This window comes from Esox lucius, chromosome 12, assembly GCF_011004845.1.
Source record: "Esox lucius isolate fEsoLuc1 chromosome 12, fEsoLuc1.pri, whole genome shotgun sequence".
In the NCBI taxonomy this organism is placed as follows: Eukaryota; Metazoa; Chordata; class Actinopteri; order Esociformes; family Esocidae; genus Esox; species Esox lucius.
Genome location: NC_047580.1, coordinates 36062905 through 36088854, shown reverse-complemented (window position 1 = coordinate 36088854; position 25950 = coordinate 36062905). Strand labels below are relative to the sequence as shown.

At 43.5% G+C, this 25950-nt stretch overlaps 3 protein-coding genes across 5 annotated transcripts; 1 reads left to right on the top strand and 2 right to left on the bottom strand.

The window, feature by feature from the left end:
• Positions 1-1995: 1995 nt before the first annotated feature.
• On the bottom strand, positions 1996-9066 carry LOC105028942 (zinc finger protein 2-like). Of its 3 annotated transcripts, XM_034296056.1 has the most exons (4): positions 8769-9066; positions 4111-4545; positions 3037-3549; positions 1996-2994 (listed from the first exon to the last, which is right to left on the bottom strand). In XM_034296056.1, the coding sequence occupies exons 1-4, from the start codon at positions 8932-8934 to the stop codon at positions 2252-2254; spliced, it is 1857 nt and encodes a 618-aa protein (XP_034151947.1). In that variant the 5' UTR covers positions 8935-9066; the 3' UTR covers positions 1996-2251. The 3 variants fall into 3 exon arrangements, with proteins under 3 accessions (XP_034151947.1, XP_028979830.2, XP_028979832.2); XM_029123997.2 differs by having other exon boundaries at positions 1996-3549; XM_029123999.2 differs by lacking the exon at positions 8769-9066 and adding an exon at positions 6837-6955 and having other exon boundaries at positions 1996-3549.
• Positions 8369-23664, top strand: LOC114840475 (thyrotropin subunit beta). The gene is made up of 3 exons (XM_029124051.2): positions 8369-8503; positions 22737-22846; positions 23197-23664. Exons 2-3 carry the CDS (start codon positions 22739-22741, stop codon positions 23662-23664), a joined length of 576 nt encoding a protein of 191 aa, XP_028979884.2. The 5' UTR covers positions 8369-8503; positions 22737-22738.
• On the bottom strand, positions 12719-16870 carry LOC114840470 (oocyte zinc finger protein XlCOF6-like). The gene is made up of 3 exons (XM_029124000.2): positions 16594-16870; positions 14643-15035; positions 12719-14311 (listed from the first exon to the last, which is right to left on the bottom strand). The coding sequence occupies exons 1-3, from the start codon at positions 16757-16759 to the stop codon at positions 13218-13220; spliced, it is 1653 nt and encodes a 550-aa protein (XP_028979833.2). The 5' UTR covers positions 16760-16870; the 3' UTR covers positions 12719-13217.
• Positions 23665-25950: the final 2286 nt, after the last annotated feature.

Below are 25950 nucleotides of genomic sequence, written 5' to 3'. Positions count from 1 at the left end.
GACCGGTTTGGCGGTGGGTCAGTGATGGTCTGGGGAGGCATATCCTTTGAGGTTTGCACAGACCTCCACGTGTGAGCCAAAGGTACCCTGACTGCTGTTAGGTCCCGGGATGAAATCCTCAGACCCATCGTCAAACCTTACGTTGATGCAATGGGCCCTGGGTTCCTCCTGATGCCGGAGAATGTGAATCCAGCCCTCGATTGGTTGGTGATTTTGTCTTCTATCGACTGTTGTTGTCATTTTGTGTTTGCAGGTTTTCGTACTTACAAAGCATGTAGAAGCATGTCATTTTTGTCATAGGTACTCTTCAACTGTGAGTGACGGAATCAAAAACTAAAATCCAGAAAATCACATTGTATGATTTTTAAGTAATACATTTTATTGCATGACATATGTATTTGATACATCAGAAAAGCAGAACTTAATATTTGGTACAGAAACCTTCATTTGCAATTACAGAGATCATACGTTTCCTGTAGTTCTTGACCAGGTTTGCACACACTGCAGCAGGGATTTTGGCCCACTCCTCCATACAGACTGCAGGGGGCTGTTGCTGGGCAAAACAGACTTTCAGCTCCCTCCAAAGAGTTTCTATTGGGTTCAGGTCTGGGGACTGGCTAGGCCACTCCAGGAACTTGAGATGCTTCTTACGGAGCCACTCCTTAGTTGCCCTGGCTGTGTGTTTCAGGTCGTTGTCATGCTGGAAGACCCAGCCACGACCCATCTTCAATGCTCTTACTGAGGGAAGGAGGTTGTTGGCCAAGATCTCGCGATACATGGCCCCATCCATCCTCCCCTCAATATGGTGCAGTCGTCCTGTCCCCTTTGCAGAAAAGCATCCCCAAAGAATGATGTTTCCACCTCCATGCTTCACAGTTGGGATCGTGTTCTTGGGGTTGTACTCATCCTTCTTCTTCCTCCAAACACGGCGAGTGGAGTTTAGACCAAAAAGCTACATTTTTGTCTCATCAGACCACATGACCTTCTCCCATTCCTCCCCTGGATCATCCAGATGGTCATTGGCAAACTTCAGACAAGCCTGGACATGCGCTGGCTTGAGCAGGGGGACCTTGCGTGCGCTGCAGGATTTTAATCCATGACAGCGTAGTGTGTTCCTAATGGTTTTCTTTGAGACTGCTTGCCTATTGTCCTGTAGCCCATCCCAGCCTTGTGCAGGTCTACAATTTTATCCCTGATGTCCTTACACAGCTCTCTGATCTTGGCCATTGTGGAGCGGTTGGAGTCTGTTTGATTGAGTGTATAGACAGGTGTCTTTTTTACAGGTAATGAGTTCAAACAGGTGCAGTTAATACAGGTAATGAATGGAGAACAGGCTTCTTAAAGAAAAACTAACAGGTCTGTGAGAGCCGGAATTCTTACTAGTTGGTAGGTGATCAAATACTTTTGTCATGCAATAAAATGCAAATTAATTATTTATTATTTATTCATACAATGTGATTTTCTGGATTTTTGTTTTACATTCCGTCTCTCACAGTTGAAGTGTACCTATGATAACAATTACAGACCTCTACATACTTTGTAAGTAGGAAAACCTGAAAAATCAGCAGTGTATCAAATACTTGTTCTCCCCATTGTATTTACTATATACAATGTATTTGTCAACCGCCATGTCAGTTGCTAGTATGACAGGTCTGTTCTTACTGCCATGTCAATAACACTGTCTCTGTTGTTTTTGAACCACCACTCATGAACAAACCCAAACAGCCTGAATTTATCTAAATCGTACAAATTCTGATGTGAACTTCATGTTGTTGTCTGCTGTTGGGTCCTGGCCGACACCCCGGGACCAACCACGGACCCATCAGCTACGAAAAGTGAAGATTAATGTTTCCTCGTCAGGGAAATGTCTTTCATCTGTGTAAAATGGGGGCTTGGTATTTCTAGTTTTTTATTTTTCTTACAAATGTATCCAAACAAAACCAATGTCAACCTGCAAAAATTCAGTTTGAAAAATTTAATATAAAAAAAAAAGACATTTTAATGTGCTATTTGTATTTCAGTAACATGAGAGCATTGGTCAGGGGTCTGAATACTTTTACAAGGCAATGTATCTAACAGTACATCTTCAAATACTGCCGAGGTATTATGTGTTCTTAAAAATTAATTACAAAGGTTTTGACAATGTAACTCAGTAATTGGAGAGCAGAGATTTAAAAATTAATATGCAACACTGAAAAATAAAAGAATACTTTCACCACAGCCAAATTATTTATCTCCTATCAGGGTGAGTTTATGTTGCTTCAGGGTCGTTTTTTTTATGAAGACTTTCAGACACCACAGGTAAATGGTGTGCTTTAGTGTGAGTCAGTTTATGCTTTGTTAGGGTCCCCTTTTGACTGAAGCTTTTCCCACAGTCACCACAGCTAAATGGTTTCTCCCCTGTGTGAGTCATTTTATGCTGCGTTAGTGTCCTCTTTAGACTGAAGCTTTTCCCACAGTCACCACAGCTAAATGGTTTCTCTCCTGTGTGAGTCAGTTTATGTCGTTCAAGATCCTGTCTGTGAATGAAGCATTTCCCACACTCTCCACAGCTAAACGGTTTCTCTCCAGTGTGAGTAATTTTATGTCGGTTTAGGTTCTGTTTGTGACCAAAACTTCTCCCACAGTCACCACAGCTAAATAATTTATCCCCAGTGTGAGTCAGTGTATGTCGCTTTCGTTGTGATCTGCGACGGAAGCTTTTCCCACATTCACCACAAACAAATGGCTTCTCTCCTGTGTGGATCTTCATGTGCCTGGACAGTCCTCCTCTATTGATTGTCTTTCCACAAACCGGGCAGGTGCAGAGTTTCTCCATGTGACACAGTCTGACATGGGACTTCAATTTACAGGTGGAGCTGTAGTGTGTTTTGCAGAAGCTACATTCAACTGGCCTGTTTTTAGGGAGACCCCCATGCCTCCGCAGGTCCACTTTCATAGGAACTGATTCACCACAGTCACGGCAGCAGTGAGCTTTCATAGGAACTGATTCACCACAGTCACGGCAGCAGTGAGCTTTCATAGGAACTGATTCACCACAGTCACGGCAGCAGTGAGCTTTCCTGCATGTGAAGCTGGGTTTGGAACAGTGTCTCTCTGAGCTGTGACTTGAGGCATTGGTTTGATTAGCTGGTGGGTCACGGGGAGAGTCAAGTACCTCTTGTTGGGTTACAGTGTTAAAAGGTGTAGATTCACTCTCTCTGTTTTCCACAGTCTGGGCTGGGGGAGGAGTCAAAGACCACAGTGGGTCTTCCTGATCACAGTCCCCTTTCACACCGGGTGGAGTGAATATGGAGTCCTTGGTATCAAAAGGCCATGGACGTTGCTCTTCCTCCTGATCACAGTCCCCTTTCACACCGGGGAGAGTGAATATGGAGTCCTTGGTATCAAAGGGCCCTGGAAGTTGCTCTTCTTCCTGATTTGTCCAGAGTTCTTCCTGTTCCTCTTTAATGTGTGTGGGTTCTGGGTCCTCCTCCCCCAGACTGGGGCTCCAATCCTGCTGCCGCTCAGGTGGAACCTTCTCTTCGGAGACAGAGAAGGGCAGGGAGTCTGATGAGGAGGAGCAGAGTGTAGAGAAATGTGTTAGATTCATTGGGTCTTTGTGGCGAATTCAGTCTGACATCAGATAGCTATGTATTTCCTGTCATTCACTCATGCCCTCATGGTACAATGGAAAACAGGTTAACATAACTAACTATAACATGCTGAAATATGTCACTTCCTGTCCATTACACACTGAACTATGACACTTTCTGTCTATAACATGCTTAACTATGTCACTTCCTGTCTATAAAATGCTTAACTTTGACACTTCCTGTCCATTACACACTGAACTATGACACTTCCTGTCTATAACACACTGAACTATGACACTTCCTGTTCAGAACACACTGAACTATGACACTTCCTGTCTATAACACTTCCTGTTCAGAACACACTGAACTATGACACTTCCAGTCCAGAACACACTGAACTATGACACTTCCTGTCCAGAACACACTGTACCCGTGCCTCAAGGCAGCACAGCTTCGACTGCCAAGACAATATGCACACATACTAGACCTGAACAACATACACACATGGACACACAGGAAACAAACAGATACAAACCCATTCTAGATAATTCTATCTCCGGGGTGAACTGCAGTAGAGTCCGCAGGCGCTCATTTTCCTCCTGGTACTCCGCTACCATTTTCTCAACTGCCCCAAAAATCTTCACAGTGGCCGACGTGGTTAAAAGCTTATTTAAAAACACATTAAATGTCTGTAATTTAGATGTTTTCAATCGAGTGGGACATTCAGTTAGTATGGCTTTGTGAAGTGGGTCCCACTGATCACATTCATTTTTCACACACGGAGGAGTAAATATGGAGTCCTTGCTATCAAAAGGCCCTGGAAGTTGCTCTTCCTCCTGATTTATCCAGAGTTCCTCCTGTTCCTCTTTAATGTGTGTGGGTTCTGGGTCCTCCTCCTCCAGACTGGGGCTCCAATCCAGCCGCCGCTCAGGTGGAACCTCCTCTTCAGAGACAGAGAACTGCAGGGAGTCTGGAGAGGAGGAGCAGAGTTTATTGATAAACCACAGACTTCAAACAGACCCACCTGAAATAAAGACATGGGTTGCAGGTTTCTAATTAGGCGAGAGCTAGAAGTGGGAGGGCCAAAAGGAGCTTCCGTGGTCACTGCTGTTGGTCCATTTCCTCTGAAGAAACAGCAGCAGAGAACTACTCACTGCCAAACCAACATGCCCACTCTCTCACACATTGTGACTTAAGAGGTGAATTATGTTCACTGAGCAGCTGTGTGGTCATTTTAACCCTTCTGTTCCTCGCTTAAAACCTTCCATTTCAACTTTTTTGGAAAGGAAAGAAAAAGGTGGTGGTCTGATGAACTGGCTCTAGCTGACACACGACGATGCATTCTAGTAGTCGGTCCTGATCTGGCGCGCCTGCCAAACAGGCTGTATCACAACTGCAGCAGGACGGCTGCAGAAAGCCTACAATTTAGCTGCCCTTGAAAACAAGCCTCCGGCACCCCGCGAGGATGGCAACGCTGTGACTGCTGCTGTCTGCTCTGCGGTCAGACAACTGGCCTAGTAAACCAGGACTCAGCCAACTGGCCCAGTGTACCAGGACTCAGCCAAATGTCCCAGTGAACCAGGACTCAGCCAACTGGTCCAGTGTACCAGGACTCAGCCAACTGACCCAGTTAAAACAGAACTCAGCCAACTGACCCAGTTAAAACAGAACTCAGCTAAATGGTCCAGTGTACAAGGACTCAGCCAACTGGTCCAGTGTACCAGGACTCAGCCAACTGGTCCAGTTAAAACAGAACTCAGCTAACTGGCCCAGTGAACCAGGACTCAGCCAAATGGCCCAGTGAACCAGGGCTCAGCCAACTGGTCCAGTGTACCAGGACTCAGCCAACTGGTCCAGTGTACCAGGACTCAGCCAACTGGTCCAGTTAAAACAGAAATCAGCCAAATGGCCCAGTGAACCAGGACTCAGCCAAATGGCCCAGTGAACCAAGACTCAGTCAACTGACCCAGTTAAAACAGAACTCAGCCAACTGGCCCAGTGAACCAGGACTCAGCCAAATGGCCCAGTGAACCAGGACTCAGCCAACTGGTCCAGTTAAAACAGAACTCCGCTAAATGGCCCAGTGTACCAGGAATCAGCCAACTGGCCCAGTTAAAACAGAATTCAGCCAACTGGCCCAGTGTACCAGGACTCAGTCAACTGACCCAGTTAAAACTGAACTCAGCCAACTGGCCCAGTGAACCAGGACTCAGCCAAATGGCCCAGTGTATCAGGACTCAGCCAACTGGTCCAGTGAACTAGGACTCAGCCAAATGGTCCAGTCAGGCATCTGACGGACTCTACTGGCGGAAGAGGCCAAAACCATGAACCATGCAGAGGAGGGCCCGCAGAGTGGCGAAAAGGAGAGGAGAAGATGTCCATGGAAGCCAATTCACCCTTACACAACCCGAGAGTGAACAAACGGTAGCCATTTCACTGGATAGGTTCTGCGATGGATCGTAGCCAGCGAACTAGAGTGAGTAAACCCACAGAGACGATCGCTAGCAAACAACACTGATAACACTCATGCCCGGCAGTTTCTAGCTGAGAGAATATCTCAGACAAAGTATTGAAATATCTGACAGGAGATGGGTTCTCATCCCACATGCTATAGACTGCGCATTTGTCTGACCAGTTGCGGAGCAAGATTGCATGAATAGGGAGTACATTGTAACGTGAACCCGGTTCAATGCACAGACAAGAGAAGCTGGGCGCAGCCTGCCATAGGAATCCAAGAAAATGAAACACCCAAGAACAGCAGAAAGATATTACCTGAAAACACGAAACAAAAAAGTGGCTCTTCAGGTTATTCCATCATTCACTTTTTACATAGGGGATTCTCAGAACCACTGCAAATAAGGTCTGTGTTTTGTTTGGTCTACCCTGGCTTGGTGTTTGATACTTGTGTAAGTTGACAGAATATGGTCTAAGTTGTCAAGATATTTGCATTAATTCACTCAACAAAAACATTGTACAGCATCTCCCAATCACCCGCGCAACTTCCTAGTAGGAAGAGCTGTGTGGAGAAATGCAGAATGGCTGGACGCAGATGCCTATGAGGAAAGCTTGTTGCAATCATCAACTTGAGATGAGGAAGGGCTGTAGATGCAATTGGCTATAACTGAATTGGGGAAAGGATAAAGATTGGGTTAAAAATTCTGGAAACGTGGATGGAAAAATGGCTACTTAAAAAAAAAAGGTAATTTTGGTTTTGTAGTCACGTGATGTGTTGTATAAAAGTCAAATCTTATGAGAACGTACATAGTGAACTAGTGTCTGCAGATGTCATGGTCACTGCTGAAGGTCCCCATCCACCTGTAATAATAACTTGTATTGCATATCCTAGACAAACATACATGTGCATCTCAAAACATTTGAATATTGTGAAAAGATTTCCATAATTCAAATCAAAAAGTGACACCTTCACATATTCTAGATTCATTACACATAAAGTGAAATAATTCAATCTTGATGATTGTGGCTTACAGCTCATGGAAATAAAAAATCCAGTACCCCAAAATATTAGAATAAAAATGTACAATACAAAATTGTTGACCTGAGAAGAGCTCTAATCAGCTAATTTTCTCCCTGAGCCTTCAGTACACACAACCAGAGTCATGGGGAAGACTGCTGACTTGACAGTTGTCCAGAAGACACTCATAAACACCCCCCACGAGGAGGGTGAGCCACAGAAGGTGAAAGGGCTGGCTGTTCACAGAGTGCTGTATCAAAGCATATTCATGGAAAGTTGACTGGAAGGGAAAAGTGTGGTAGGAAAAGGTGCACAAGCAACAGGGATGACCGCAGCCTTGAGAGGATTGTCAAGCAAAGCCAATTCAAGAACTTGGGGGAGCTTCACAAGGACTGGACTGATGCTAAAGTCAGTGCATCAAGAGCCACCACACACAGACATGTCCAGGAAATGGGCTACAAATGTTGCATTCCTAGAGTCAAACCTCTCCTGAACCAGACACAACATCAGAAACGTCTTAACTGGGCAAAGGTGAAAAAGAACTGGACCGCTGCTTAGTGGTCCAAAGTCCTCTCTTTAGATTAAAGTAAATGTTGCATTTCATTTGGAAATCAAGGTACCAGAGTCTGTCGGAAGAGTGAAGAGGCACATAATCCATGTTGCTTGAAGTCCCCTGTCAGTGGTCATAATGTTATCGCTGATCGCTGTATATCTGTATGAACATTGATTTGATTTTAATTTCTAACTGGCAGATGTAATTGTCGAGTTAATATTTTGAGAGTTCCATAAAGCCTTGGCACAAATGTTTCGATTTTCTCAGTGTTTCAGAAAGCATCATTCTGCCCATCACTACCTGATCCCCATAGAGAATCAGACAAGCTGAAGGCCCCTATCAAAGCAACCTGGGCTTCCATAACACCTCAGCAGGGCCACAAGCTGATTGCCTCCATGCCACGCAGCACTGACGGAGTAATTCGTGCAAAAGAAGCCCCAACCAAGTATTGAGCGCATAAATTAACATACTTAAGAAACCTTTGCAAGTGATTTTGAGTTAGCTGATGAGATTCCTTCTCAGGTCCACATTTCTGTATTAAGCCTATAATTGTTTTATTCTAATATTTTGAGAAACAGAATTTTTGATTTCCAAGAGTTGTAAGCCATAATCATCAAGATTGAAACAAAAGGCTTGAAATGTTTCACTTCATGTGTAATGAATCTAGATCATAGGTCTTCAACCCCCTCCTGGGGACCCCCCCTGCCATCTCACAATTTACTTTTAGTCCTGAATTAGCTCCTGATTCAGCAGGTAAGGGCTTGTTAATTAGTTGATTCAGGTGTGCTAGCTCTGGGTTACATCTGATAGATGGAATGGCACCCCCCCCCCCAAAAAAATTGATATGGTGTCAATTTTGGAATTGAATTACGGAAGGAAAATTTTGATGCACCTGTATACTTGGTACGTATTAAATGAATGACTTTTCAAGCGTTTCGGCCGAAGATCAAAACGAGCACAAAGGACGTGCTTTTTACAACCGTCCATATACAGAATCCCTAAAATGATTTAGATTTCATCAATAGGTGCTTTTTGAACTCATGTATCATTTGAAGAATTTAATATATAACTGAATATAACCACATTATGATAAAACAGATGGGTACCCAGTCAACAGTTTGTATGTCAATTGCTCTATAAGTAGCAATCAGTAGATCTCCATACGCACCGTTCCTACATTGATGCATCTGCGGGGTGACCCGCAGCTTTCTTTGTAGCTGATCATTGTCTTTAATGTACTCCGCTACCGTTTTCTCAACTGCCCCGAAAATCTCAAAAGCAACCGCGGATAAGCGCTTATTTAAAAACACACGAAACGATAGGAGTTCAGCCATTTCAGTTAATTATGAGTTGGATATGCAGCTAATATGTCCACAGATAGATCATGGTTCTAGTTATAAAGGGTTTGATTGATGATGTATTTGGGTTGGCTTCGTCAACTAGGAAAAAATGGTGATCACAAATAAAACAACGGATCCCTCTAAAAACACAACATTTCACGCGAGGGCGGAACCTAACTAAGTGCGCATGTTCCATTCTCGTCAGCGTAACGGTATTTTATATGGCAGCAACAGAGATACACCAATAACACATAGTTAAAGATGTAGATTTAATTTAGAAATCATACAAAACATTTTCATGTGAGTGATGTGGTATATCAAATGTATATCATTTTGCTACATATTTTTGGTAGCATATTACTTTTATATTCTATCAAAGCTGGCTAAATCTGGCTATAGCTATACATTTAACAACTTAACACCATCGCTACTTTTTTTATCCTCTGGTAAAAAAAAAAAACTCGTACATTAATAAATCACATTTATTTATAAAGCCCTTTTTACATCAGCAGTTGTCACAAAGTGCTTTTACAAAACACCTGGCCTTAAAAACCAAAGAATAAACAACAGTAGTAAACGAGGAGCAATGAGCTCGCCTCAGCGTGCACTATACCTAGGTATAAGCCATGCCCAACGAGATGCAAAACGGACGACATGCCGTGATTGCAGAAACCACAAAAGAACCGGAAAGAACCACACTTTCACTTCCGTATTGTCTTCTTTTCGTAACCGCAGAATAACCACTTAATCAAAACACAGCGACCCCCGGTGAATTTAGCATCACTAAACATACATGCTAGTCATTTATTAGACGCTTATTTCCTGGAAATCAACTAGTATTTATTCTTTACCTACTATTACTAGTCCAGTTGTTATGTAACCTCTTCAGGTTTAGTGGATAGGCTGTGGTTAGAAATGAACGAATTGCACGGTTGAAAGGATCCATTAATTTCCTTTTTTTCTCCAGAAACAACCATAATTTTGTAGCTGAAATTAAAATAATTCCCTAAAGATAATGGTGGAACAGGATCTTAAGTGTTTAAAGATTATTTCAATGAGTTAACTAATTAAAGTAAAAATGTATATACACTGAACAAAATTATAAATGCAACACACAACTCTCAGCCTTCCCATTCCTATTAGTGAACAAGTTAAGATTGATAACATCTCTAACCAGAATCTCAATTAACATACATATAGCTGCCAAACCTTTAGTTTCATTCTTACTGCATAGATGTCGTGTGCAATGTCACAAGAATTTCATTTTTCAGAATGACGCTGTGTTGTTTGGTGCATTTGATCAATAAACTCTCAACTTGAACCATCCTTCTTTCCCTGAGGGATGGGACGATGTTAGAATGCTCGCTTGTTTTTTCTTCCACTTCTCTACTGCTGCTTCTTGTCTATTGTATGTCTCCTTGCTGTTACAAACCTTAAATCTCAGGAGTAAAGCTATTTCTAATACCTGTAATGCAATTGTATCCAATATTTACATACTACACTGAACAAAACAGTAGTAAAACAAAACAGGTGTGGCATATCAAGATGCTGATTAGACAGCATGATTATTGCACAGGTGTGCCTTAGGCTGGCCACAATAAAAGGCCACTCTAAAATGTGCAGTTTCACTGTATTGGGGTGGTCGGAAAACCAGTCAGTATCTGGTGTGATCACCAGATACTAAGGCACACCTGTGCAATAATTATGGTGGCTAATCAGCATCTTGATATGCCACACCTGTGAGGTGGATGGATTATCTCTGCAAAGGAGAAGTTCTCACTAACACAGATTTAGACAGATTTGTGAACAATATTTAAGAGAAATAGGCCTTTTGTGTACATAGAGAAAGTCTTAGATCTTTGAGTTCAGCTCATGATAAATGGGGGCAAAAACAAAAGTGTTTATAATTTTGTTCAGTGTAGTATGTAAATATTGGATACAATTGCATTACAGGTATTAGAAATAGCTTTACTCCTGAGATTTATGGTTTGTAACAGCAAGGAGACATACAATAGACAAGGAGCAGCAGTAGAGAAGTGGAAGAAAAAACAAGCGAGCATTCTAACATCGTCCCATCCCTCAGGGAAAGAAGGATGGTTCAAGTTGAGAGTTTATTGATCAAATGCACCAAACAACACAGCGTCATTCTGAAAAATGAAATTCTTGTGACATGGCACACGACATCTATGCAGTAAGAATGAAACTAAAGGTTTGGCAGCTATATGTATGTTAATTGAGATTCTGGTTAGAGATATTATCAATCTTAACTTGTTCACTACTTAGGAATGGGAAGGCTGAGAGAACTTTTGCAACCTGTTGATGAAGCAGTTATTGGGTTGTGTCCCGGCAGAAAGCTGGTCTCTTCAACACTGGTAGATGTTTCAGCCTAATCTCTGCAAAGCCTGAAAACCAGCTTAGTCTCCTGTCTTCCTACATACATTTCTCATTGAACTATTCTAGGGAATGTAAAAACATTAAAGATGGAGAAGTCCAAGGGGTGAATACCTTTTATAGACAATGTATTAAGAACATAGTGGCAGATTTACTGCATATGATATTTCTGGCATTTTGTCCCTGACTTCACAATAGACAGTTATTTCAACACATGAGAACATTACATTTGAATAACAAGAAAGCGGATCTTACATATAAAACTTAAATTCTGTTCTCCCTGTCTCAAGCTGAATTAAGTCCCACATATCTAATGTATAACATGCATTTTATAAAGCCCTCTTTCATATCAGCAGATGTCTCAAACTGGTAATAGAGACCCGGCCCAATATCACAAGGAATAAACAATGACTCCTACTCTCACCTATGGTCATGAGCTTTGGGTCATGACCGAAAGGACAAGATCCCGGATACAGGCGGCCGAAATGAGTTTTCTCCGCAGGGTGGCTGGGCGATCCCTTAGAGATAGGGTGAGAAGCTCGGTCACCCGGGAGGAGCTCAGAGTAGAGCCGTTGCTCCTCCACATCGAGAGGGGTCAGCTGAGGTGGCTTGGGCATCTTTTTCGGATGCCTCCGGAACGCCTTCCTGGGAAGGTGTTCCGGTCCCATCCCACCGGGAGGAGACCCCGGGGAAGACCTAGGACACGCTGGAGGGACTATGTCTCCCGGCTGGCCTGGGAACGCCTCGGTGTCCCCCCGGAAGAGCTAGAGGAAGTGTCTGGGGAGAGGGAAGTCTGGGCATCCCTGCTTAGACTGCTGCCCCCGCGACCCGGCCCCGGATAAGCGGTAGAAGATGGATGGATGGAAAACCTTAGAGCACAGTGGCTAAGAAAAGCTCCCTGGTCGGGCTAGAAACCTAGAAAGAAGCTGGCCAGTCCTCTTCTGGCTGTGCCGACTGAAGACTACAAGAGTACATGACCTCTTAACCCCACGCTGCTCATAAATATATTCACAGACCACCAATAGGTAAATAAATAAATGTTAGAACATAAAAATCAAGCTTTGATTATAAGAATACAAATGGATAAACAACACACAAATGTAAATCCATCACAGCTCCTGAACATGAAACACCTTTTGTCTCTGACATTCCCTTTATACTCCAACTTGTGATGGCCAAACGCTTCATTAGCGTTATTTTAGCAGCAGGATATTATGCTTGCAGCACTCATATTTTTTATATCCCAATAAAAGCCATCACTGAAATGTATACAGCAATATAGTTAACAATATAGCCTGTAAAATATTAATAAACTGACAATATTGGAACAGACATGAAACAAAATGTACAGACTAGTTTGCTAACTATATTGCCTTATATATTTCAATGACGGCTTTTATTTTGAAAAAGAAAACCTGAGTTAGCGCTGCTAGCATAATATCCTGCTGCTAGAAGAATGGAAATGAAGCCTTGTATTGCCATCACTAACTCCAACATCACCTCATCTTCCTAAATGTTAGTTTCCACATTCATTATACCTCTTCTGACCAACTCCCCTCATCCTTGTGTGTGACTGTATTTTACTCCAGTAGCCCCTTACAGGTTCATACCCAGCTTTATATCTGACCCAATCCTTAACTCACAAAATTGGAACTTGCCCCAAAATCATGATGGTTGATCTTCTTCTTGGAATCTGGTGTGGGTTCTTGCATCAACTCTCCCCAGGTTGTCCCTAGTCATTACATGTCCCCAGATTGTCCACGAGACCCCTAATCATTACATGTCCCCAGATTGTCCATGAGACCCCTAATCATTACATTTCATCAGGTTGTCCATGAGCCCCTTAAGCTTATCAATTTGTTTATTGTTCTTATTCTCTCTCTCCTCTAAGAAGTTTTCCCATAGTCACCATAGCTGAAGGATTTCTCTCCTGTGTGGGTGCGCATATGCAATACTAGGTGCTCCTTGCGACTGAAGCATTTCTTACAGTCACCACAGCTAAATGCTTTCTCTCCTGTGTGAGTTAGCATATGTCGCTCCAAGTGATGCTTCTGACTGAAGCTTTTCCCACAGTTTTCACAAATAAATGGTTTCTCTCCTGTGTGAGTGAGTGTGTGTGACTTCAGGGTCCCCTTCTGACTAAAACATTTCCCACAGTCATCACAACTAAACGATTTCTCTCCTGTGTGAGTAAGTTTATGCTGATTTAGTGTCTGTCTGTTATTGAAGCTTTTCCCACAGTCAACACAGCTGAAAGACTTCTTTCCTGTGTGAGTCAGTTCATGCTGCTTCAGGGTCTGTCTGTGATAGAAGTTTTTCCCACAGTCACCACAACTAAATGGTTTCTCTCCTGTGTGTGTACGTATGTGCAAGGTTAGGTGCTCCTTGCGACTGAAGCATTTCCCACAGTCGCTACAGGTAAACGGTTTATCTCCTGTGTGAGTCAGTATGTGCTTTCCCAAAGAGCCTTTCCGACTGAAGCATTTCCCACAGTCACCACAACTAAATGGTTTCTCTCCTGTGTGAATCACAATGTGCCTATTTAGGGCCCCCTTCTGACTGAAGTGTTTCCCACAGTCATCGCAGCTAAAAGACTTCTCTTTGTGAGTCTCTTTATTCTGCTTTAAGATCTTTTTGTTTAGATTATCTGGGGGGTCGCAGGAAAGGTCCAGTAATTCTAGGTGGGTTACAGTGTGAAAAGTTTTGAGATCCCCTGGTTTAAATTCCCTCTCTCTGTTCTCCACAGTCTGGGCTTGGGGAAGAGAGTAGAGTGGATCATCCTGATCACATTCATTTTTCACATAGGAAGGAGGGATTATGAATTCTATGATATCAGGCTCCACCCCTCGATCCTGCTCTTCCTCCTGATTGGTCCTGAGTTCCTCCTGTTCATCTTTAATCTGTGTGGGTTCTGGGTTCTCCTGCCCTGGAATGGGACCCCACTCCTTTTCACAGGGCTGCTGCTCAGGGGGAACCTCCTCTTCAGAGTTGGGAGAAAGAAAATAGGAGCAGAGGTGAGAGCAATTTCCAATCAGATATATTGGCATGGATCTCTGTGACCTTCTTTTTCTTTCAGTTTCATCTACCATTTTAAACAACAGTAAAAAACAAAAATGTTAAAGCTGAGGTAGTTCCTAAATCCTGTATAGCTGAATCCTCTACTGCTTCATTTAAAGTGGGCAATATACCATATGCAAGACAACAGTTGAAGAGGTAAAAATTTTAAAGATGTTAAATTGTTTAAAATTGTGAAGCCTGAAAGTCAAAACAGTTGAGCTGAACTGTAGATATTATTAGATGTAGATACAAACCCATTCTAGATAATAGAGTCCGCAGGCGCTCATTTTCCTCCTGGTACTCCGCTACTGTTTTCTCAACTGCCCCAAAAATCTTCACAGCAGCAGACACTGTGAAAAAATCTTTTAAAAACACATGAAATGTCTGTAATTTAGACGTTTTGGACTGACTGAGAGTGGGATACTCAGTTAGTATGGCTTTGTGAAGTGGGTCCCACTGATCACATTCACTTTTCACACACGGAGGAGTAAATATGGAGTCCTTGCTGTCAAAGGGCCCTTGATCCTGCTCTTCCTCTTGACTGATCATGAGTTCCTCTGGTTCCTCTTTAATTTGTGTGGTTTCTGAGTCCTCCTGCTGCCGCTCAGGTGGAACCTCCTCTTCAGAGACGGAGAACGACACAGAGTCTGAAGAGAAGGAGCAGCGGTTACCTTATACACATATAGAACATAAAGAAATACATTTAAATAATTCCTGAAAAAATAGAGTTCAGAGTTAATTATTCAGTAGATAACATTAGAATAGAAATAAACATGAATTCAATAAAAAATAACAAGAATGTACAGTTTTCAAAAAGGACTGACACCTTAAAACTACGCAAATTGAATACGGCAAACACAGTGTAATACCCAAAAATATATCTGCATCTGATGAAAAGTAGTTAAAGGTCACCTCATGGAGGGACAGAAGGAAATCCGGTTAAGTGTTTGGTCAGCATCTGGTAGTCATCTAGCACCAAATTACACACACTGACAGAGAGCAGAACTGTATATCAGTAATATATATCTACACTATTTAAAGATTCTATAGAACATATCTGTGGATTCCAGAGAGTATGTACAGTAGAGTTATATAATTTCAATGACTTTTCATAATTTGTAATGACAGCATCAATCTTCTATTTGTGGACAGTGTTATTTTTAATCTGACTGACTTTTTTAAGCATTTTGAAAAGGCTACTTCTGCTTTTCCATATTGTTTGAATCGGACCATCTCTCTCTCTCTCTCTCTCTCTCTCTCATTCATCTTGTTCAGATCTACAGTGCCCTCCCAAATTATTGGCACTCTAGGTAAATATGATTTTGGTTATTGTTGCTAATTAGCTTGATCTTATACAAAAACATTACCTTTAATTGAGTGAATTTAAAAACAAAAATGTTCATAAGAAATAATAGTTTTATCAAAAAAATGCATGGCACAATTATTGTCAGCCCAAGAAAATCTTATGAACAAAATCAAATTGATGTTCAGTCCAGTTAAGAAATTATATTTCAAAGTTCACCTGAGTCTGAGGTGACACACAAGGTAAACTCCCTTAATCATCCATCAAAACGGGAAAGCCCAGAGAAACCACAAATGAAATGAGACAAAAGGTTCTTGATCTTGACAAATCAGTAATTGGCTATGAAAATATCGCTACATGCCTTAAAATATCCATCTCCATTATTAGTTAAATTATTAAAACCTTGTTAAGATCAATGGCAACATGGATTCCATTAAGTACCAGGACATTTTAGTCAAAAACCTGTCTACCGCTGCCAAGAGGCTAAACCTGGGTCGAGGTCGGATTTTTCAGCAGAACAGTGATCCAAAACATAGGCTACCTCCACATCCACACGAAAATGATTCACGGACCACAGAAACAAACTTTTGCAATGGCCATCGCAGCCACCTGACCAAAATCCCAATTAAAGCCTTACATTAACGGTCCTTTACTATTTACATTGACCATGCATTAGTCTGCCCACAGTGTTGGGTCATTTTAAAATTGGAAACGGTAAAGTAACTTTTCTTGCGTGAGGTCTGTAGCTTAATCGTTTGCAAGCTTTTTCGTTTTGATAGTCTGAATACTTTTTAATACACTCACGGTCTACATTACAGACTGTCCTTAAAAATGGCAATCATTGTAATCCTGAAAAGTAAATCCATTGCTACATCTAGCTATCAGCAGATCGTCATACGAACCAATTTTACACAACCGTATCTCCGGTGTTTTTTGCAGTATACTTCGCATCCGATCATTCTCTTCCTGGTACTCCAATACCGTTCTCTCGACTGTTACGAAGATATCAAGAGCAGCCTCTGTTAAGCGTTTATTTAAAAACACAAAAAACGATTGTAGTTTAGCCATTTTTTTTATACAGTAGCGTATTCAGCTAATTTTACTTTATTAACGAGGAAAAATAGCGATCAAAACAAGCTTTTCCAACGTCTACTTCCGCATTTTCTTACGTCCCCTTTCTTCTTCTGAGGCGAAAGACCTCCAAATAAAAGTCGAATGCTGCCACCTACTGAGCAGGATGTTAATAGTATTATTATTTTTTGCCTGAGCCGGCCAAGAGGAGCGAATGTCTCTAGATTGAGAGAGTGAGAGCCTCAGTAAACCTTAAATAGCGTAGTGGTTAGAGAAGCGGAGCTACGAACGGTTTTAGCCTCAAGAGGATATACTGACACCGGGCAAATATACAGCTCTGTGGTCGTGACACAGCCTTTCATGTGGGTGACCTGGGTTTGAATTTCAAGGTGGCAACATTTTCTATTGCGGGCCGGCTGAACTAGGCTTGCCTGGTATTTTACTCTTGTAGGGTACTCCATCTCCAGCAGAAGTGCGACAGTGACTTTCTTCGCTGATTGTGGTGAACAAAAAAAAGGTTTACTAACATGTGTCCATATAATGTTCCACTCCATGGCTTTGATACGATGTGAATCATACAGTTACACTAATACTACAAGTGTCCTTCTTACAGGATGTTTATTTTCCATTCAAGCATTCTACAGTACATTACTGCAATTGCCTGTTGAACAATCATGCTTGTCACTATAGTGGTTACATTAATGTACTGTAAGTCACCAACACAAATTTGCCAAAATGGAATTTGCGGAAAACTATGAAGCCTAAGAAAACCAGGAAAGAAACAAAGCATATTCACCTGGGTAAGAGAGTTAGAATACGCTACAGTAATGTAACAGCAATAACAGCATATTTTGCGTCTGCATCCCGTCTCCGACCAGGGACAGGCCAGAGATTTTCATCAACGTCTCAGGCTGTTTTCTTTAGCCAAACAGCGGGGGGAAATGTCCTGGAATGCCTGAGCCATCCCTAGCAGGACAGCAATGTCCCCACAAGCTTCCTCCATGGTTGAGAGGGTTGTTCTGTACGGAGGGATTTCTGTCCTAGACCTTCCACCGCCATGCTGAGAAGAACTCCTCTATCGGATTGAGGAACACATTCATGAACCAGTTCCAGACCAGAACAGCATGGAGGAACACATTCATGAACCAGTTCCAGACCAGAACAGCATGGAGGAACACATTCATGAACCAGTTCCAGACCAGAACCGCATGGAGGAACACATTCATGAACCAGTTCCAGACCAGAACAGCATGGAGGAACACATTCATGAACCAGTTCCAGACCAGAACCGCATGATAAAAGCGTACGTTGTCCCAAACAACAACATAACAAGGCTGAACTTCTCTTTGGGCATGTTGGAAAAGAGCTTCCCGTAGGCCATCCAGAAAAGTCAGAAGACGTTGAGTGTTAAAGGGGCCAACAGTAGCATGGTGGGGAAGGAGTCCATGGTTGCAGATGGCTGCACAAAGTGTAACATTTCCCCCATTTTGGCCGGGGACGTCCACGAAAACACGTTGGCCGGGGACGTCCACGAAAACACGTTGGCCAGGGACGTCCACGAACGCATGTTTGCCAGGGACGTCCACGAACGCACGTTAGCCAGGGACGTCCACGAACGCACGTTGGCCAGGGATGTCCACGAATGCATGTTGGCCAATAATGTTACTATTCACTTTGTGAAGTTGAATCTTGCCTCATCCACAAACTCATGCAAGGTGTCACTGGCATCAAGCTGGTGTATTGTACTGCCCCTCTTCCCTCAGGATTGCGAGCCCAAGTTTGGTTGTGGGAAATTGTGGGGTTGACATTTTTTGATAAAGTAATAAAGTGTTTTATTTTGCAGACATTTTAAATAATCTTTATTACACATGTGATTATAAGCATCTTGTTCTTGGCATAACACTTCCTTCAGGCAGGAATGAAATTAGATTAAAAGGCTGCTGCACTTCAGAAATGGTCCAGTAGTAAAACACATGCCTGAAAATACCATCTCCACTAAAAGGCCAATCATTTACATGTTTTAATCAGCAGAAGCTATGATGAGTAAGCTTGAGACAGGACCCAAACATATTTTGACCCCATGCACATTGAGGGGGATGGGGAGAGAGGGACAGGAGAGGTCTACACATTGACTTCAACCTTGACAGTACTTAACTCAATGCCTTGGATAAATACAACTGTCTGACCAAGTCACATTATACAACACTGCTGCCTAGGGGAGCAAATTGAATTATTGTCAAAGACACAAAGTCAGGTTGGAAATTGTGATTTGCAACCCTGTAAGACAGTCCAACACAGGACATTTACTGCCACTTGTTCTGCTCAGTAGATTCTATCAGTGCTATGGATCCTCACTGATGCATCAATGTTTAAGATGATGTCTTGTCAGGTTCCACGCTTCTCCAGGATGGACCGATGGGGTCATCATGGGGTCAAACCTCATATCCTTTAGCTGACGATTTGTTACAAACACACACACACACACACACACAACCACCCTGAACACATATACACACACACACACACACACACACACACACACACACACACACACACACACACACACACAACCTAAACACAGTCCTTTCAGTGAACTGTTGAGGGCAAGGCTTTAGCAATGCAGCCCTCCAGAGCAAGAGGCTGCTCATGTTTCCCCTTGACCCAGATACAGGGCTTGTTCTCTGGGTGTAGAGTTCCCCCTGCTGCCCACCCCTACCCTCCTCCACCCCTGGAGGATGTGTCTGGCTGTTGTGAAGGTGGAGGGTGTATCTGGCAGTTGGCTGGGTTGAGGGTGTGTCTGGCTGTTGTGAGGGTTGAAGGTGTGTCTGGCTGTTGTGAGGGTTGAAGGTGTGTCTGGCTGTTGGCTGGGTTGAGGGTGTGTCTGGCAGTTGTGAAGGTGGAGGGTGTGTCTGGCTGTTGGCTGGGTTGAGGGTGTGTCTGGCAGTTGTGAAGGTGGAGGGTGTGTCTGGCTGTTGTGAGGGTGGAGGGTGTGTCTGGCTGTTGGCTGGGTTGAGGGTGTGTCTGGCAGTTGTGAAGGTGGAGGGTGTGTCTGGCTGTTGTGAGGGTGGAGGGTGTGTCTGGCTGTTGGCTGGGTTGAGGGTGTGTCTGGCAGTTGTGAGGGTTGAGGGTGTGTCTGGCTGTTGTGAGGGTGGAGGGTGTGTCTGGCTGTTGTGAGGGTGTGTCTTCCTGTTGGCTGGGTGGAAGGTGTGTCTGCCTGTTGGCTGGGTGGAAGGTGTGTCTGGCTGTTGGCTGGGTGGAAGGTGTGTCTGCCTGTTGGCTGGGTGGAAGGTGTGTCTGCCTGTTGGCTGGGTGGAAGGTGTGTCTGCCTGTTGGCTGGGTGGAGGGTGTGTCTGGCTGTTGGCTGGGTGGAGGGTGTGTCTGGCTGTTGGCTGGGTGGAAGGTGTGTCTGCCTGTTGGCTAGGTGGAGGGTGTGTCTGGCTGTTGGCTGGGTGGAGGGTGTATCTGGCTTTTGGCTGGGTGGAGGGTGTATCTGGCTTTTGGCTGGGTGGAGGGTGTGTCTGGCTGTTGGCTGGGTGGAAGGTGTGTCTGGCTGTTGGCTGGGTGGAAGGTGTGTCTGCCTGTTGGCTGGGTGGAAGGTGTGTCTGCCTGTTGGCTGGGTGGAAGGTGTGTCTGCCTGTTGGCTGGGTGGAAGGTGTGTCTGCCTGTTGGCTGGGTGGAAGGTGTGTCTGCCTGTTGGCTGGGTGGAGGGTGTGTCTGGCTGTTGGCTGGGTGGAGGGTGTGTCTGGCTGTTGGCTGGGTGGAGGGTGTATCTGGCTTTTGGCTGGGTGGAGGGTGTGTCTGGCTGTTGGCTGGGTGGAGGGTGTGTCTGGCTGTTAGCTGGGTGAGCATGGCTCAGAGGTCACATGGCAGCTTGAGAGATAAGGGGAATCCTGGGAGATTTAAAGGATTAGGCACTGAGCATACCCACCATTTCCCGTGGAGATGGGAAAGGAACATGTGAGACTTTAACTTCACAGAAAGACAGGTCCATACTCTACCCTGCTGGCTGACTTTAACCATACAGACAGACAGGTCCATATTCTACCCTGCTGGCTGACTTTAACCATACAGACAGACAGGTCCATACTCTACACTGCTGGCTGACTTTAACCATACAGACAGACAGGTCCATACTCTACCCTGCTGGCTGACTTTAACCATACAGACAGACAGGTCCATACTCTACCCTGCTGGCTGACTTTAACCATACAGACAGAGAGACAGACAGGTCCATGCTCTTCCCTGCTGGCTTGTTAACCCAAACCAGACGGTGCCTGGAGAAGAATAGATTGTGATGTTATACTGAACCATCAACTGAACCCTCCATATGAAAGGGGAAAGAACAACCAATTCCAGGTGATTTTGAGTCCCTAAGGCCCCCAGATGGCAACGTGGACTGATCAGTGCCTGAGAGGACTCAGATCAGATATATCTCATAGATATTTTATGGGTAGTGGACAAACATATTTACCTGTCCACTCCCCTTCTCATAGATATTTTATGGGTAGTGGACAAACATATTTACCTGTCCACTCCCCTTCTCATAGATATTTTATGGGTAGTGGACAAACATATTTACCTGTCCACTCCCCTTCTCATAGATATTTTATGGGTAGTGGACAAACATATTTACCTGTCCACTCCCCTTCTCATAGATATTTTATGAGTGGACAAAACCATTTTCAATTAAACCAGTACTCACTTTCATACAAACACATACGCACAGACAGTTCATGTCCTTTGTAATACACGTTTCATCATGAAGACCCAGATCATGTCAAGCTAAGCCCAGGAAGTAGATGTTGATGTTTATAGGCAGTGACCTGGGTAAACAACAAACTGTAGTTTAGGCCGTCCATTGCATAAGGCAGGTTGTATAACTAACGTGTATTTTATAATTGTACTTGAAATCCAATTCCTCCGAGAGTTTTAAGGCAATATAGTCTTTATCAGCGTGATGGTCAGACAGACAGGAAAGCAACCTCAACGCCACATCCTTCTTATCTAACAACAATGTGACCACAGACTCACCTTGTAAACCACACACACACACATACACACACACACTAACACAAACACATACACCAACACAAGCACACATACACCTACACACACATACACCAACACACACACTAACACAAACACACATGCACCAACACAAACACACACACAATCACCAACACACACGCACACACACATATACCAACACAAACACATACACTAACACACACACACACACACATACACCAACACAAACACACATACACCAACACACACACATACTCCAACACACACACACATACACTAACACAAACATATACATACACCAACACAAACACACTCTCACACACACACATACAGCCCCTGCCCGTTCCTCGCTGAGCACGTTGTCTGTGCGCCAGGCCGGTGAATGAATCCTGGCGTCCGCTGTCTGCTGCAGCTGATAACAACCAGGGGATCCAGGGGGATTAGGAGCTTCTATAAAGGAGTGTGGTTACGGACCGACCCCCACCAGAGCCTGTAGCCTATCAGAACTACCAGTCACTACCAGATGCTACCAGAGTATATCAGAAACTACCAGATACTACCTGAGCCTACAAAACCATATCAAACCCTGACAGACTCCTCTGGATACCTCTGTTTGACATCAACAGAGTCTACAAGGACTAAACTGCACCAGATGCTACAAGAGCCTTCCACCATTACCCAGAGAGCCTTCTGAACTGAGATCTAGAGATGAAAGAGGAATGAAGCACTGACACAGAGAGGAGAGAAGAGCGTTTCCCATCGAGATGTTCGAGTTCATTTATATGGGAGAGTCACAGGACAACTAAATACCACCTTTTATTCTGTTTGTGTGTCTCTCTGTGTGTCTCTCTGTGTGTCTCTTTGTGTGTGTCTGTGTGTGTGTGTGTGTTGCATCCCAAAATGTGTGTGTTGATGTGGCTGCTGCTGTGTGTTTTGATGGGTGGAGGTATGTGTGGGTGTATGACTGAGAACTACACCCTGCACATAGAGAAGAGCGGCTGTAACCAGTGTGTCACTATCAACACCACCATCTGCAGCGGCTTCTGTCACACACAGGTTAGACACACACCTTCTGTCACACACAGGCTAGACACACACCTTCTGTCACACACAGGTTAGACACACACCTTCTGTCACACACAGGTTAGACACACACCTTCTGTCACACACAGGTTAGACATACACCTTCTGTCACACACAGGTTAGACACACACCTTCACACACCTTCTGTCACACACAAGTTAGACACACACCTTCACACACCTTCTGTCACACACAGGTTAGACACACACCTTCACACTCCTGAAACGTGGGTGAGATTTAAGCAACAGAAGCTAATCCATCTCCTCTCTCCCTTCACCCATTTTCCCTGAACTCTGACCTCCAACCCCAACCCTCTCTGTCAGGACACCAATGTGAAAGGGCGTGTGGGTCGGAGTTACCTGATCCAACGAGGCTGCATGCCCCACACCCTGGTGCATCGCGCCGCGCGGGTGCCGGGATGCCCGCTACACATCAGCCCGCTCCTCTACTTCCCCGAGGTCCACCGGTGCCACTGTACACGTTGTGATGGACACGCCCACCGCTGTGTCCACAAGGCCCAGGACACCCCTGCCCCCTGCCCCAGGACAAGCCCCTCCCCACCCAGGACCAGACCCCTCCCCACGCCCCTCCCCCTGTCTGGCCCAGGCCACACCAGCTCCCTGCCCCAGTATAAGCCCCACCCCACGCAGGACAGGACCACGCTGCCTGCCCCAGGACCAGCCCCTCCCACCCCTGTACTGGCCCACGTCCACAGGGCGGAAAACAAAGTGACTGGGAAACGTGACCACCTGAAGACCACTGACCACACAACTGATCACCTGTCTAACTGACTGTTAAAGTCAGTAGATGTAATATCACTGTGAATAATTGTAGGTGTACTATCATTGTGAATACTTGTAGATGTAAAATCATTATGAATAGTTGTAGATGTAATATCCTTGTGAATACTTGTAGGTGTACTATCATTGTGAATACTTGTAGATGAACAATTATTGTGAATACTTGTAGGTGTACTATCATTGTGAATAGTTGTAGGTGTACTATCACTGTGAATACTTGTAGGTGTACTATCATTGTGTATAGTTGTAGATAAACAGTCATTGTGAATACTTGTAGGTGTACTGTCGTTGTGAATACTTGTGAGTGTCCTATAATTGTGAATAGTTGTAGGTGTACTATCATTGTGAACAGTAGGTGTACTATCATTGTAAATACTTGTAGCTGTACTATCATTGTGAATACTTGTAGCTGTACTATCATTGTGAATACTTGTAGGTGTACTATCCTTGTGAATCCTTGTAGGTCTACTGTCATTGTGAATAGTTGTGAGTGTACTATCATTGTGAATAGTTATAGGTGTACTATCATTGTGAATACTTGTAGGTGTACTATCCTTGTGAATAGTTGTGAGTGTACTATCATTGTGAATACTTGTAGGTGTACTATCCTTGTGAATAGTTGTGAGTGTACTATCATTGTGAATACTTGTAGGTGTACTATCCTTGTGAATAGTTGTGAGTGTACTATCATTGTGAATACTTGTAGGTGTACTATTATCAAATGGATTTTCAGACACAGCCAACCTATATTCTCCTCCACCTGGGCCTTGGACCAAACAAACCATGAGTATTACTTCTGAGAAGCAGGAAACACAGATTAACAGGCTGTATAGGAATAATGTATAGGTCCATAGGAATAATCCAGCCTATGGGTCTCTGCATTCTCTTATTTTCTCTGTGATGCACATTAAACAATAAAAGAACAATAAAAGTCAGTGTTCTCCATCCTATAAAGTATTTAATTAAATTTTTAGGGAGGGGTCAGAGGTGTCAGAGTGGATTGGAGGTCCTGTGGTTTTCCTGATCTTGTAAACTCTATCTACAGGGTATGACATGATTAATTAGTTTAACATACTTTATAGTATTTGATGCAAAACTAATTCTAATCCAGTCGCATCATTTGAAAATCCCACCTCTGGAAAACTCCTGGTTTTGTCATACTGCAGCCACCTTTAACATGACCGATATATTTAAAAGATCGTCATTCAGACTTAGAAAACAACATAGAAAAAGAAACATAATTAAACATGACTGACAGTCTAGCATTCGCCTGCATGTTTGAATACAAAACACATTTTACCACGTTTCGCCGAAACAGTTAAATTTAGCATGAATAGTATGCTTGACTGTAGAGGCTGATTTTGATAGAAGCCCACAGTTCACACAGCCACTCCTATCTGCTCTATTTCTTAACTCAGCCATGAGGAAAAGTGTTTGTCCCCAAACAATGAAGGAGGTGAAGGTCACTCCAATGCCTAACAGGGCAAGGCAGCCTTTACTGGTTCCAACAGCCTATCAGTCAGCCTTCAAATGGCTCTCAGCTAGATGTAAAAAGGAAACGTTTGACCAGATACAATGTGATTTCTCCATGCCTGGATAGAAGAGCATTAAACACAAATAGGTACAATATTATAATGATAATAATGAGATAGTAGGAATTTTTCTATTAGATTTTCGTGGTCTTTTCATATTATTCACTTCACACCCTCTGTTATATCATGGATTTATTCATCTAACAGAAGGTTTTAGTTAATGACGGCTTCTCCAACATAAAACAAGTTCCACAAGTGAGCCAACTAGGGTAGTTTGAAAATAACGAACTACCAGCAGCATTAATCAAAACCAGCATGTACACATGCTGAAGTCTCAAAAAGATGAACCTCAGCGACCCCAGCTAGTGACTAAAACCTTAATCTGGGAACTATAGTCAGTAGTGGTTAAAAATAAACTAGTCCTGAACACCAAGGGCATGGTACTTAGAACAATTCGCTCCATAAATGTTATGCCTTAAACCTTGAAATTACTGGATTAAACATACAACAAATGTCTTATCTTATCTTGATTACTGCCCAGTCATATGACTGGGAGCCACAACAGCAGAGCCTGGAATAGTTCAGCTCGTCCAGAACAAGGCAGTGAGTCTGTAATCAAACCACCAATATCATGAACACACACACATCCAACCCATGGGTATTTACAGAAGAGAGATTAAACCAATTACTATTTGCTTTTGTGAGATAAATTAATGTGATAAAAATGTATAATCAGCTACTTAAC